The sequence below is a fragment of the Eptesicus fuscus genome, chromosome 2 (assembly GCF_027574615.1).
Source record: "Eptesicus fuscus isolate TK198812 chromosome 2, DD_ASM_mEF_20220401, whole genome shotgun sequence".
NCBI classification, from domain to species: Eukaryota; Metazoa; Chordata; class Mammalia; order Chiroptera; family Vespertilionidae; genus Eptesicus; species Eptesicus fuscus.
The window spans coordinates 34,112,766-34,125,125 of NC_072474.1; the positions used below are offsets into that span (position 1 = coordinate 34,112,766).

The following is a 12,360-nucleotide window of genomic DNA, read 5'->3' on the forward strand; positions in this document are numbered from 1 at the left end:
CAAAATATGGGATGGACCCCAGAAATCTATTTAAAAACAATAAATAGTTCCCAACTGACTCTAATGTGCAGGCAAGTTTGGGACCCACCGATCTTGACCAGGCTAAATGATCAATTTGTCCTTCAAAACTCCCTCACATACCTCAGATCTGCCTGTTAACCCACACAAATGTGTAATCATTTCCTGCCATATTGGTGGCCAACCTTGATTTACTTAAAAAAAAAAAAAAAGTGGAAGTGGAGGGTTAATTTAAGAATAGCATTTTCATCATAGTTAAATTCTGCTCTGTTACTCTGCTGAAATTCAAAGTCTTCTAATTATAACTACTCAGGAGAACATTTTGGGTCTGCTAATGTCACGTCTTTAGGTATAATAATAACACCTTATATTTGTCCAGATCTTTATGGAGTCTTCTATCATTTTATGTCTTCAAAGCTTCCACGGCACTGTCAGTATGCAGAGTAGTTTTACATGAGGCATGAAATGGTTAACTGAACCAGTGAAGACACAAGAAAAGCATATATTCTCTAACTTTCAGAACTGTTTCTGTTTATCTATTTGCTTATTTTACCCTGAGAAAAACATTAGACAAGCAAATACTGTCTTAATGCAAGAAGACTAAAAAGAAGGAGAGAATAAGTTCTGAGTACTATGTTATTGCTATGAACTACTATACAAAAATACTGTATTTTTCCTTCAATATTTAATCATATATCATAAAATAAAAATCTCTGGCTTCTTCCCATTTATAATAAACTAGTGGCCCAGTGCACGAAATTCATGCACAGAGGGGGTGTGTCCCTCAGCCTGGTCTACACCCTCTCCAATCTGGGACCCTTCAGTGGATGTCTGACTGCCGGTTTAGACCCGATCCCTGTGGACATCCCTCTCACAATCCGAGACTGCTGGCTCCTAACCGCCTGCCTGATTGCCCCTAACTGCTCCTTTGCCGGCCTCATTGACGTCTAACTGCTCCTCTGCCGGCCTGATTGCCCCCAACTACCCTCCCCTGCTGTCCTGATCACCCCCAAGGCTTTTATTAGTATAGATATGACCCTTCACAGAAAATTTCACTAACCCTGCTTTACAATAAGGGCTTGACGACTGAATCATTGGGGCCAGACACCAAGGTTTCCTTTCTTTGAATAGTGGAGGGAATACTTATCTTGTCTTTAAGTTGCCCTGAAATTCAAATGAGATAATGACTTAGAAAAGTATAAAAGCACCATATAAAGACAACTGTCTTTTTCATGTACTGAAAAGACAGTAAAGTGGTTAAAATGAAAAACACTATTTTTATTCTCCCCCTTCTTTCCTTTACAGCCTGTATTTAAACTTTGAAATTTATAAAAATTTCACTCTTATTTTCATTTCTTTATATTCAATATTATTTTGTATTACTTTCAAGTTTTATATTAGTTACAGAATAATGGTTAGACAATCATATACTTTACAAAGTGTTCCCCGATATTTCCAGTACCCACCTGGCATCATACCATCATTACAACACTATTGACTATATTCCCTATTTAAGTGACAATGGGTTTACAGGTTCCTTCCAATCTTTCGTGTTATTCGCCTTTCCTTTTCTTTCTCACTTCTACCCTCATCTTCTTTATATAGTATCTCAATTGGCCATCAAAGCTCAGCTAAGGCACTGGGACACACTTAATCCATTTTACAGACCAGGAAACTGAGGCCAATTCCAGTTGGCTGCGGAACTTGACTCAGCATGGAGGGAGCCCACAAAGTCATGCTCTCTGCCCTTCCTAAGGGGCAGCAGCCGGGCAAACAGAACAAACCTTCCCGTCAGGCTTCCAAGCCTCTTTCTCAAGCACCTCTTCATCACGGACGCTCCACATTCTTTCCTCTCCCCGGTCCCCTGCCCCCATTCTTTACTGCCCCCCCTTCTCCGGAGCAGGTGGTAGGCTTCGCACTCACTGCACAGGCGTGCGCTGCCATGGGGCAGGGTGAGTGTGGGCTTGCTTTTGGGCCAAGGCGGGAGCAGGAGTCACAGCCTCTGAAGTGCGAAGGCCGCCTGGGCGAGGCCCGGTTAGCAGGTTAGCGCTGGGAGCTTCTCTGAATCGCATCAGTCAGTCAGGTACCCTGCAGTGCAGCACCCCTCCACTGAGGTGGCGCCACCCCTCAACCCCCAACTCCGGGCTGCGGGTCCTTGTCCCTCCACCTGGGCGTCCTTCCATGCTCCTTGATCCCCGGCCAGACCCACCCACGTCTTGAGGCCACTGCAGAACCTCTCTCTCTGTAGGCGAGGCAGATCCCTGCCCACTGGCCCCCTGCCCTGGCCCAAGCCCCCTCGGGAGCACCCCGCCTCGCCAGGTTTTTGCCTTTGATCTATGGCATTGGTGACAGCACACTCCTAGCAAGCCTGGTACCCAGAGGGGCACAGGGTCAGTTCTTTGCCCAGAATGTTAGAGGTTGCAGTAGCGTTTGCAGATGTCGCCCAGAGCCTGCTGGCGACGGCAGCGGCTGTGTGGGGTGTCCTCATAGAGAGACGGTGCGGCGCTGTTCTGCGCCCCTTGGAACACCTGTCTCCTGGCCGGCCACTTCGCCAAAGCCATGGCGCTCGCCCTGGAGCCACCCCACAGTCGGGCCTCTCACCTCTGCTAGGTCTCCACCCTCACCTGGGTCACCTCCTTTCTTCCACATTTGGCCTTCATCCATCCCTCTCTCCTGCAGTGCTTGGGCTCCAGGCCCAAAAGAAAAGGACTAAGCCCAAGAAGGACAAAACCCAAAGGAAGTGAGTCTTGAACCCCCACATCCCATTCTCTGGATTTCCTCCCGCACCTCCTCTCTGTGTCACATCTAGAATGGGCACCCTGTGGCCCAGCCACATGGCCTCCGGGCAGCCTGGTAGAGTTGGTCTCCACGAAGCTGTGGATCTGTGGCCAGAGGCTTTGCCTGGGTCTCAGCAACCCCATGCCCATGATGGTCCCAGGACCCTGTGGGCGGGGCTTGGCACCACTGCCCTCGCCTCCCCAGGCAGGATGGTCCTGTGAGGCTTCGGGCTTGGCACCTGCATATGCAAATTAACCCACCATATTTGTAGGGTTAATTTGCATACTCACTCCTGATTCGCTGGTGGGCATCGCGGAGGTATGTCAATTTGCATCTTTCTCTTTTATTAGTGTAGACAAGACTGAAAAAATACATCTGAATGAGAACTTAATCACTGAACTATATGAAACCAAACACACCACAGAAATGAAGAGAAATATCCAGTCTATGGGAACCTGACTAGACAATGCCAGAATCAGAACAGGCAGATTCACATCATTAGCAGGATGTTTCTAAGAGTCAAAATCCTTTTAACCACTCTATTTTGTAACAGTCTAGACCTCTATCAACTCTTTATATAATATATTCAGGATGAATGGAATTAATTTTGAGAAGCAAATGCCTAGCTGTCATGGCTCAACATTGACCTATGAACCAGGAGGTCAAGGTTCGATTCCAGGTCAGGGCACGTGCCCAGGTTGTGGGCTTGATCCCCAATAGGGGGCATGCAGGAGGCAGCTGATCAATGATTCTCAAAATTGATGTTTCCATCTCTCTAACCCTCTTCCTTCCTCTCTCTGAAATCAATAAAAAATATATTTAAAAAAATTTTTTTGAGAATAACATAAATACATTAACATGAATACAATTATAAGGAAGATCAATGGCATTTTTTTTTCATTGCTCAATTTCAGGCTGCATAACACTCAAGTTCTAATAGCTAATTATTTTTAAAATGCACTTATATAAAATAAAATGTTTTATAATTATTTTTGAAATATAATTTTTTATTAATTTCCATTTAATTCTGACAAAGTATTAATCCAACTCATTTATTGTACTAAATGTTCTTACTAAAATGTAACAAATAGTGTTAAAGATTGTATTCTTACAAAACAGTTGAATTTCAATGATAGAGGATAAAAATGCAGGGAATTTAATAATAAAAAGCATGTTGCCGCACCAGTCTTGGAATATTATTCACAACAGTGCTAGTAAAAATAAATAAAATCAATATAACAGGTGTCCACAAAAGCATCATAATAAAAAAGCTAGCTTTCAATCTATGCAACTTACTGTAAAAAGCCAAATCTATCCGTGACTTTGTAAACAAGGTAATCAGCATCTTCCCAAGGTTCGATCTCTGCACCTTCTCGTCCCTATAATAGTGAACAAAGAAGGGTGTTATTAGAAATCTATAAAACTGAGTAATTTTTCAAATAAAAAGACCAAAAACAAAGAGTTCTTTTTTTCATGTATTAACAGTAAGAGCTGGAAATGAGGCACTATCCACCTTAACTTTAAATATATATACCTTTTAGCAATATAATCACTATTTTCTAGTTACAAATTTTGGATGATACTCTATGTCAGCAACAGCTAACATGTAACTAAGCTTTTTTTGTTGTTTTTTTGTTAATCCTCATTGAGGATATTTTTCCATTGCTTTTTAGAAAAAGTGGTGGGAGGGAGAGATGGAGGGGGAGGAGAGAAAGAGAAACACTGATGAGAGAGAGAGAGACATCGATTGGCTGTCTCCTGTACATGCCCCGACAGGGGCCAAGGACTGAACTTGCGAACAAGGTACATGCCCTTGACTGGGAATTGAACTCTTCAGTGCACAGGCCAACGCTCTAACCACTGAATACACTGGCCAGGGCACATGTTACTAAGTTTTGATCAGACTTGGGTTCCTATAAATACCGGGAAAGGAGGGAACAGCAGAGGATAAGAAAGACACTCAAGAATGAGCCATCAAACTTTAAACTTTTAGAGTCAGCCTGTCTTAGGACAAAAAGTATTTCTTGTCTTTTCATCCAAACTTCTCATTGGAGTGGGCTATCCACCTTGTCTCTCTACTTTTTTACTTACAGATACATCAGCCCGGAAGTTATTCCTGCCAGAGGCATAATCTCCCACTGCTAAAACCTGTGGACACTCTTCTAATGGAGTTTTTCAAAGCAGTTGCTCACTCCTTATTCCTCAACCTCCATGGCACCACCTCTCCTGGTTCTCCTCATGCCTTTCCAACTCTTTTTTGGTGGCTCTTTCACAGTATCTCTGTTGGTGTGGCCATAACTCTGTCTTCAGCCACTGCTCTCTCATTCTTGAAGCTGTTAACTAGCACTGTTGGTGCAGGAACTCCAAATGTAGCTGGCTATACCAATCTCTCAAATTTCAGACTCAATACCAAACTATCTCATGAACCCCTGCATCTAAGTATACTTTATAATTGTCTGCTCCTGGGTTCTCCTCCAAGTAAGCTCTGAGCATCTTGTGGGCAAAGGCTACTCTAACTCATGTCTGTAATGTGAATCCCAAGGACCAGCACAATGCCAAGCCTGGTCAGTAAGTATTAGTTGCATGGGGAAAAAAAACAAAAAACAATGCATGCAAGCATCCATGAGTGGTAGTTTTACTGTTCCAAAAGACCAACTTAAAACAAACTCTGAGAACATCACCACTCAGTTGAGACCTGCCCATATGCCTCTCTGAAAGCAGGGCAGAGTCCAGATGGCTTTCTCTAATTCTATGCCCCTGTTATTCTCCCAAAAAAACAAAAAGCCTATGTAATATGCAAATTGACCGTCACTCCAACACACAAGATGGCTGCCCCCATGTGGTCAAAGATGGCCGCCACAAGATGGCCAGCAGGGGAGGGCAGTTGGGTGCGACCAGGCCAGCAGGGGAGAGCAGTTAGCGGCAACCAGGCTGGCAGGGAGGGCAGTTGGGGGCTGGCAAGGGAGGGCAATTAGGGATGATCGGGTTGGCAGGGGAGCAGTTAGGGGGTGATCAGGCTGGCAGGCAGAAGCGGTTAGGGGCAATCAGGCAGGTGAGCGATTGGGAGCCAGCAGTCCTGGATTGTGAGAGGGATGTCCCAGATTGGAGAGGGTGCAGGCTGGGCTGAGGGACACCCCCGCCCCGTGCACGAATTTCGTGCACTGGGCCTCTAGTAACATATAAAATTACATGCAAGTGATCTTTCCTAATAATAGAGAAACCTGTAAATTGACCGTACCTCCGCTACACCCACAGCCAATCAGAGTGAGTATGCAAATTAACCTAATAAAGATGACGGTTAATTTGCATACATACCTGGGTCCTGGGAACCTCCTCGGCACCCAGGTCACTCCCAGCCGGCCATCCCACGGAGGCTTTAGGCTTGAGGACGGGGGTTACCTGCTTCCCAAACCTAAAGCCTGGGGCAGAGGCTGTAGGCTTGGGAAGGAGCTGAGCCTGGGATCGGAGGGGCTTGGGAAGGGGCCGAGCCTGCCATCGGAGGGGTGGGGAAGGACGGTGTGCTTCCCAAGCCTACAGCCAGGGGCGAAGTCTGTAGGCTTGGGAAGGGGCCGAGCCTGCCATCGGAGGGGCGGGGGGGGGGGGGGGGGGGGGGTGCTTCCCAAGCCTACAGCCTGGGGCAGGCGCTTTAGGCTTGGGAAGTGGCCAAGCCTGGAATCGGAGGGAAGGGGAAAAAAATCAATGGAAACATATCCTCAGGTGAGGATAAAAATAAAAATAATAAAAGAAATGTCATATCTTATGAAAGGCACATCTTGAAAATGCCTAAAGAAAGTTGTCATTTTTTCATGGTGAAGGGACTGGAATCCATGTTGATGAAAATACCTTGGTGGCTGCGGTGACTGGCAGTGGCTGCAGTAGCGGGTGATGGGGCTGGCGCCTTCCCCTGATCAGCCCAGTCACCTCCCGCAAAGGGAGGACAGACTGCTCCAACAGGGAGTGGGCCTAAGCCATCAGTAGGACATCCCCTAGGGCTCCCAGTATGTGAGAGGGGGCAGGCTGGGCTGAGGGACCCCTCCCCAGTGCACGAATTTCGTGCACTGGGCCCCTAGTATAAATATAAAACATGACACTTATAAATAAATCACTTCTTCAACCCAAAGACCTCAAGAGATAAGGAAATAATGAGACATTAAATAGTCAATAATTGTGATTTCCTAGAACTCAAAAACCAGATTCCATAACTAATTTAATGCTAATGGAGATTATATATAATGTGTAATTTAAATTTTCAGATCCAGGTTAAATTTTTAATAGCACTCATAAATTATGACTAAAATGGGTATTTACTGAATACCTAGTATGAGTCAGGAACTGTTCTAAGTATTTCAAACACAAGAGTAAATCAAGCCCAGCTGGTGTGGTTCAGTGGTTGAGCATCGACCTATGAACCAGGAGGTCACACAAGGTTCGATTCTCCGTCAAGGCACATGCCCAGGTTGTGGGCGTGATACCCAGTTTGGGGTGCCCAGAAAGCAGCCAACCAATGATTCTCTTTTATCATTAATGTTCCTATCTCTCTCTCCCTTCCTCTCTGAAACCAATAAAACATTATTTTTATTTAAAACAAAAAGTATATCAAAAGAAATTCTTACATTTAGGAGTGAGAGCACACAACAAACAAAGTAAGTATAATATACTAGAGGCCCGGTGCACGAAATTCGTGCACGGGGTGGGGGGGTGTCCCTCAGCCCAGCCTGCACCCTCTCCAATCTGGGACCCCCACCGGGATTGGGTCTAAACAGGCAGTCGGACATCCCTCTCACAATCCAGGACTGCTGGCTCCCAAATGCTCGCCTGCCTGCCTTCCTGATTGCCTCTAACTGCTTCTGCCTGCCAGCCTGATCACCCCCTAACTACTCCCCTGCTAGCCTGATTGATGTCTAACTGCTCCCCTGCCAGCCTGTTTGCCCCCAACTTCCCTCCTCTGCCAGCCTGGTCACCCCTAACTGCCCTCCTCTGCAGGCTTGATCACCCCCAACTGCCCTCCCTTGCAGGCCTGGTCCCTCCCAACTGCCCTCTCCTGCTGGCCATCTTGTGGTGGCCATCTTGTGTCCACATGGGGGCAGGATCTTTGACCACATGGGAGCAGCCATCTTGTGTGTTGGAGTGATGGTCAATCTGTATATTACTCTTTTATTAGATAGGATAGTATGTTAATATCATAAGTGCTATGGTGAAAAGTAAATAAGAAAAGGGGATACGGAATATAGAGGGTAGGGGGAGTGTTAAACAATGTGCTCAGTGATTTCACTAAGGTAGCATCTGGGTGAGATCTGAAAGAGGTAAGGTAATGAGGCATGAGCATGGTCAGGACCTATCTGTTCTCGGCAGAAGAAATGGCCAATGCAAAGACCCAGAGTGAGAAGCAAGCATGGTGTATTAGAAAGCAGCAAGGATTTGGAGAGGTTAGTGCAGAGGAAAGGAAGGAGAGAACATTTGGAGATGAAGTCAAAGAAAAAGGATGACCTCAATGGTCACATGAAGTAAACAAACTGGTTCTGTAATTTAAGTGCTCCAAAAGCAAATCCATTTCTATTTATATGTTGTTTTTACTAATAAATATTACTCAAAGAGTAAATATAAATACTTACTCTGTCATATTTAGCAACTATTTCAGCTCGCTCCTGGGCAAGTTTGAGTGCTACATCCTGGTCTGAATCTGTGGAGAGATCAAATTTAGATGAACTATTATTTAAGGAATCATAAAGTTAATTAATTATAAAACTAACAAAACAGATACAAATAGAATAAATCCATACTGCCTAAGATGACAAACCAGCAAAAATCAAATAAACTTAAAAGGATGAGTTAAGTATCTGTAACTACAACCTTAACATATCAACATATATATCATTTCAATATTCTGTATAATATTGAAAAAAAAAGCAACTTGGTTAACATAGCATTAACTTAGGGGATATGATAAATCTTATCGCTCAAGAATCAATTTTGATCTAATTTCAGAGAAATGAGTATTAAACGAGAAACTGAAAGTAAAAGCTTTAAGTTTTCAGATGAAGCCATTTGGGTAGATGATGAAAAGAGCACTCAAGAAGGCTCTTAAAAATTAGTGGAACTCATCCAGAAAGAAAACTAAAGCAAGTTATACTTCAGGAGTTTTTTTTTTAAGTATTTCTCTTACATGATGAAAATACTCATTTCTTCATTTAACCTCTGAGGTTAATGTCCCAAATACTATAATACTATATCAATGTCCCAAATACTATAATAATCTTCAGTGTTACCCTCCTCCCCTAAAACACACACACACACACACACACACACACACACACACACCCTTCTTTATTACCATCAGGTATCTTTCAAAAACACAAATCTGATAACAAAAGTAGAGATCATAACATACAATAGTATGAATATGACTATACATACCAAGTACCATGAATAAAAATAAAAGACCAGTGACAGATTACATAAATGGTACCACTGATCAATAAGAAAAAGACAAGCATTCCAATGGAAGATTGGGTCAAGGTCATGAGCAAGAAATTCACAAGAGTAACAACAGCAGGAACAACTATATTTGTACTCTTACTGTGCCTAGTATAGAGTTAAGAAACTGCCAGACAGCAGATACTACTGTGAAGAGCACTTTATAACACTCTAAGATAGGTATTCTATTAATCCTATTACACAGATGGAAAAAAAATGAGGTTTAGAGATTTGAACCAACTTGTCTAAGGTCTCAATGCTAGTTAATAGCAAAGCTAAGATTCAAATCCAGACAGTCTTGACTCCATATAAGCATTTACTTTATAACAGTGATGACTAAAGAGAAGAAAAAGAACTTCCAATTAAAGGTGGCAGGTGGAACACACATATCCATTCCTCCTAAAATGGAACTGAAATGACAATAGAGGAATTCTTAAAGCCCCTCCCTCAAAGGCTTAGCAAATGATAATTCCTGAGGAGAATGAAGGGTGGAGTTAAAGGTATCAACTCCCTGAGAGTTGAAGGGATGTGCATATATGTAGAGAGGTTGGGAGCACAGAACCTCACCCTCCATCCAAAGCATGAAACCAATAGATGATGCCTAAAGCTGCAGAAGCAGGAAACAGCAATAGACGTGTGTTATCTTGCACTATGGAAGTAAACACAAAAAGAATCAGCTAGGGGAGTAAGCAGTGAGGAGGGAGGGGTATGGAGTCAGCTATTTTTCAAAATAAGTCTTATAGACTGCTGAATCTTTAAACCAAATATAGCTCTGACAAAAATAAAATCTAAATTTAAAAGCCATGACACGGGGGGGAGGGGGAATCAAACTCATTAAAAGCTAAAGATATACAAGTTTTAAAATATCCCTTTGCACCTACCTCAGACTAATAAAAAATGCAACAGTACTGCTCAATGCTGACAAAAGTGTGGGCAAATCTGAAGTACCTTACACTGGGGGTAGAATTATAAATGTATAAATCTTTCCAGAAAGCAGTTTGATATTATGTATCAAAAATCTTAAAAGCAGGCATATCCTTTACCCAACAATACCACCTCTAGGGATTTATGTCAATAAGATCATCAGCAAATGAGCACAATCCTATATAATAAAGAGGTAATATTCAAATTGACCATCACTCCAAAACACAAGATGGCTGCCTGCCCCCATGTGGTCAAAGATGGCTGCCCCCATGTGGACACAAGATGGCCAGCAGGGGAGGGCAGTTGGGAGGAACCAAGCCTGCAAGGAAGGGTAGTTGGGGGCAATCAGGCCTGCAGGAGAGGGCAGATAGGGGTGACTGGACCTGCAGAGGAGGGCAGCTGGGGGCAACCAGGCCTGCAGGGGAGGGCAGTTAGGGGAACCAGGCCTGCAGGGGAGGGCAGTTAGAGGCAACCGGGCCGGCAGGGAGCATTTAGGCGTCGATCAGGCTGGCAGGGAAGTGATTAGGGGGTGATCAGGCTGGCAGGCAGAAGCAGTTAGAGGCAATCAGGCAGGCAGGCAGGTGTGTGGTTGGGAGCCAGCAGTCCCGATTGTGAGAGGGATGTCCGACTGCCCATTTAGGCCCGATCCCAGGCAGTCGGACATCCCTCGAGGGGTCCCAGATTGAAGAGGGTGCAGGCTGGGCTGAGGGACACACACACACACACACACACACACACACACCCATGCACGAATTTCGTGCACTGGGCCTCTAGTATTGTTTATAATGGTAAAAATAGCAAAATGGGAACCTGTAAATTTTTAAAACTATATTTAGTAAAAAATGTTTATGCCACTGTTTTTCTTGGTTATATTATAAAATGTCAATATGCTGTCCTTTGGGGGAAATGTAAATACATAATATAATGGTTTGAGAAAATAAAAATACAGACTAGTTTAGATTTTCATAGTTAACTAATGCAATCAGAAGTCTGAGATAATCAACACAGTTATATACAGATTCTTTATCCTATTTTAGATTTATGAAACTTTGTCAATTCCTCTTTCCTTCTTCTGTTGCCCCCCTTTAAAACATTACACTAACACTTTTACAAAAGGGAAGACAAAGCAAATCAATAGAAATTGAACACAAACTAGAAAACTTGACTACTTACTAAGTTGCATTTCCATGAACAGAGCAGCCAAGCATTAATTTCTATCATGATTAGGCCAATTCAATGGATGAGCATTTTCTATGAATGAATTTTTATTTTTTAAAAAAATACATTTTTATTGATTTCAGAGGAAGGGAGAGGGAGAGATAGAAATATCAATGATGAGAGAGAATCATCAATCTGCTCCCTTCTGGGGGGACTGAGCCCGCAAGCCGGGCATGTACTCTCACTGGGAATCAAATCATGACCTCCTGGTTCATAGGTCAACACTCAACCACTAAGTTTCACCTGCTGGGCATGTATGAATGTATTTTATACCAGTCCTTTATTCCTGTTACCAGTCATAGGAGTCAAAACTTATTTCCAACTTAGTGATGAAAAGTTTAAAAGAATAAAGGCAAAAACGGGAAACAGTATGGAATTGGAAAGTGATGCAAAGTATCCCAAGAAAACATCAGTGTGGCAAACTGTAACATATAGAGCTTTACACGAATCATCTCCAGTCTAGAGATTTCCAGGAAAGAAAACCTAACCATATAACAGGTTGTATTGGAACTGGATGAAACTGTATCCTAATTTTATGGAAGAAAGATGATATACTTTACTAGTAACTTTACTAGTAACATAATTAGAAGAGTTAACTTTAAATCAAATACATGTTCTTTATCTTTAAATTCCTTTAGAAATTCCCTATGTTAGTATTTTCCCATGGGGAGAAAATTTCATACTATTAATGAATATTCTAAAAAGAAAGCAAATTTAAAGTCAAATTAATTTTATAAAATACAGTCAAACCTGCTTCTTTGAAGAAATTAAATGGAAATTCCAATCTTTTCCAGTATGGAGTTTAAAGACATCCTATATAATAAAAGCCTAGCGACCGAATGGTGGAATGACCAGAACGACCAATTCACTAGTTGCTATGACACGCACTGACCACCAGAGGGAAGATGCTCAATGCAGGAGCTGCCCCCTGGTGGTCAGTGTGCTCCC

The 12,360-nt window shown here is 43.1% G+C and overlaps 1 protein-coding gene across 1 annotated transcript in view; it reads right to left on the bottom strand.

The window, feature by feature from the left end:
* Positions 1 to 12,360, bottom strand: part of USP6NL (USP6 N-terminal like) — a 193,689-nt gene that overhangs the window by 85,316 nt on the left and 96,013 nt on the right. The window contains exons 4-5 of the mRNA XM_054726458.1: positions 8,409 to 8,476; positions 4,093 to 4,175 (exon numbers count right to left, since the gene is read on the bottom strand). Of these exons, the coding sequence (XP_054582433.1) occupies positions 4,093 to 4,175; positions 8,409 to 8,476 (151 nt within the window). The remainder of the gene's footprint in view (positions 1 to 4,092; positions 4,176 to 8,408; positions 8,477 to 12,360) is intronic.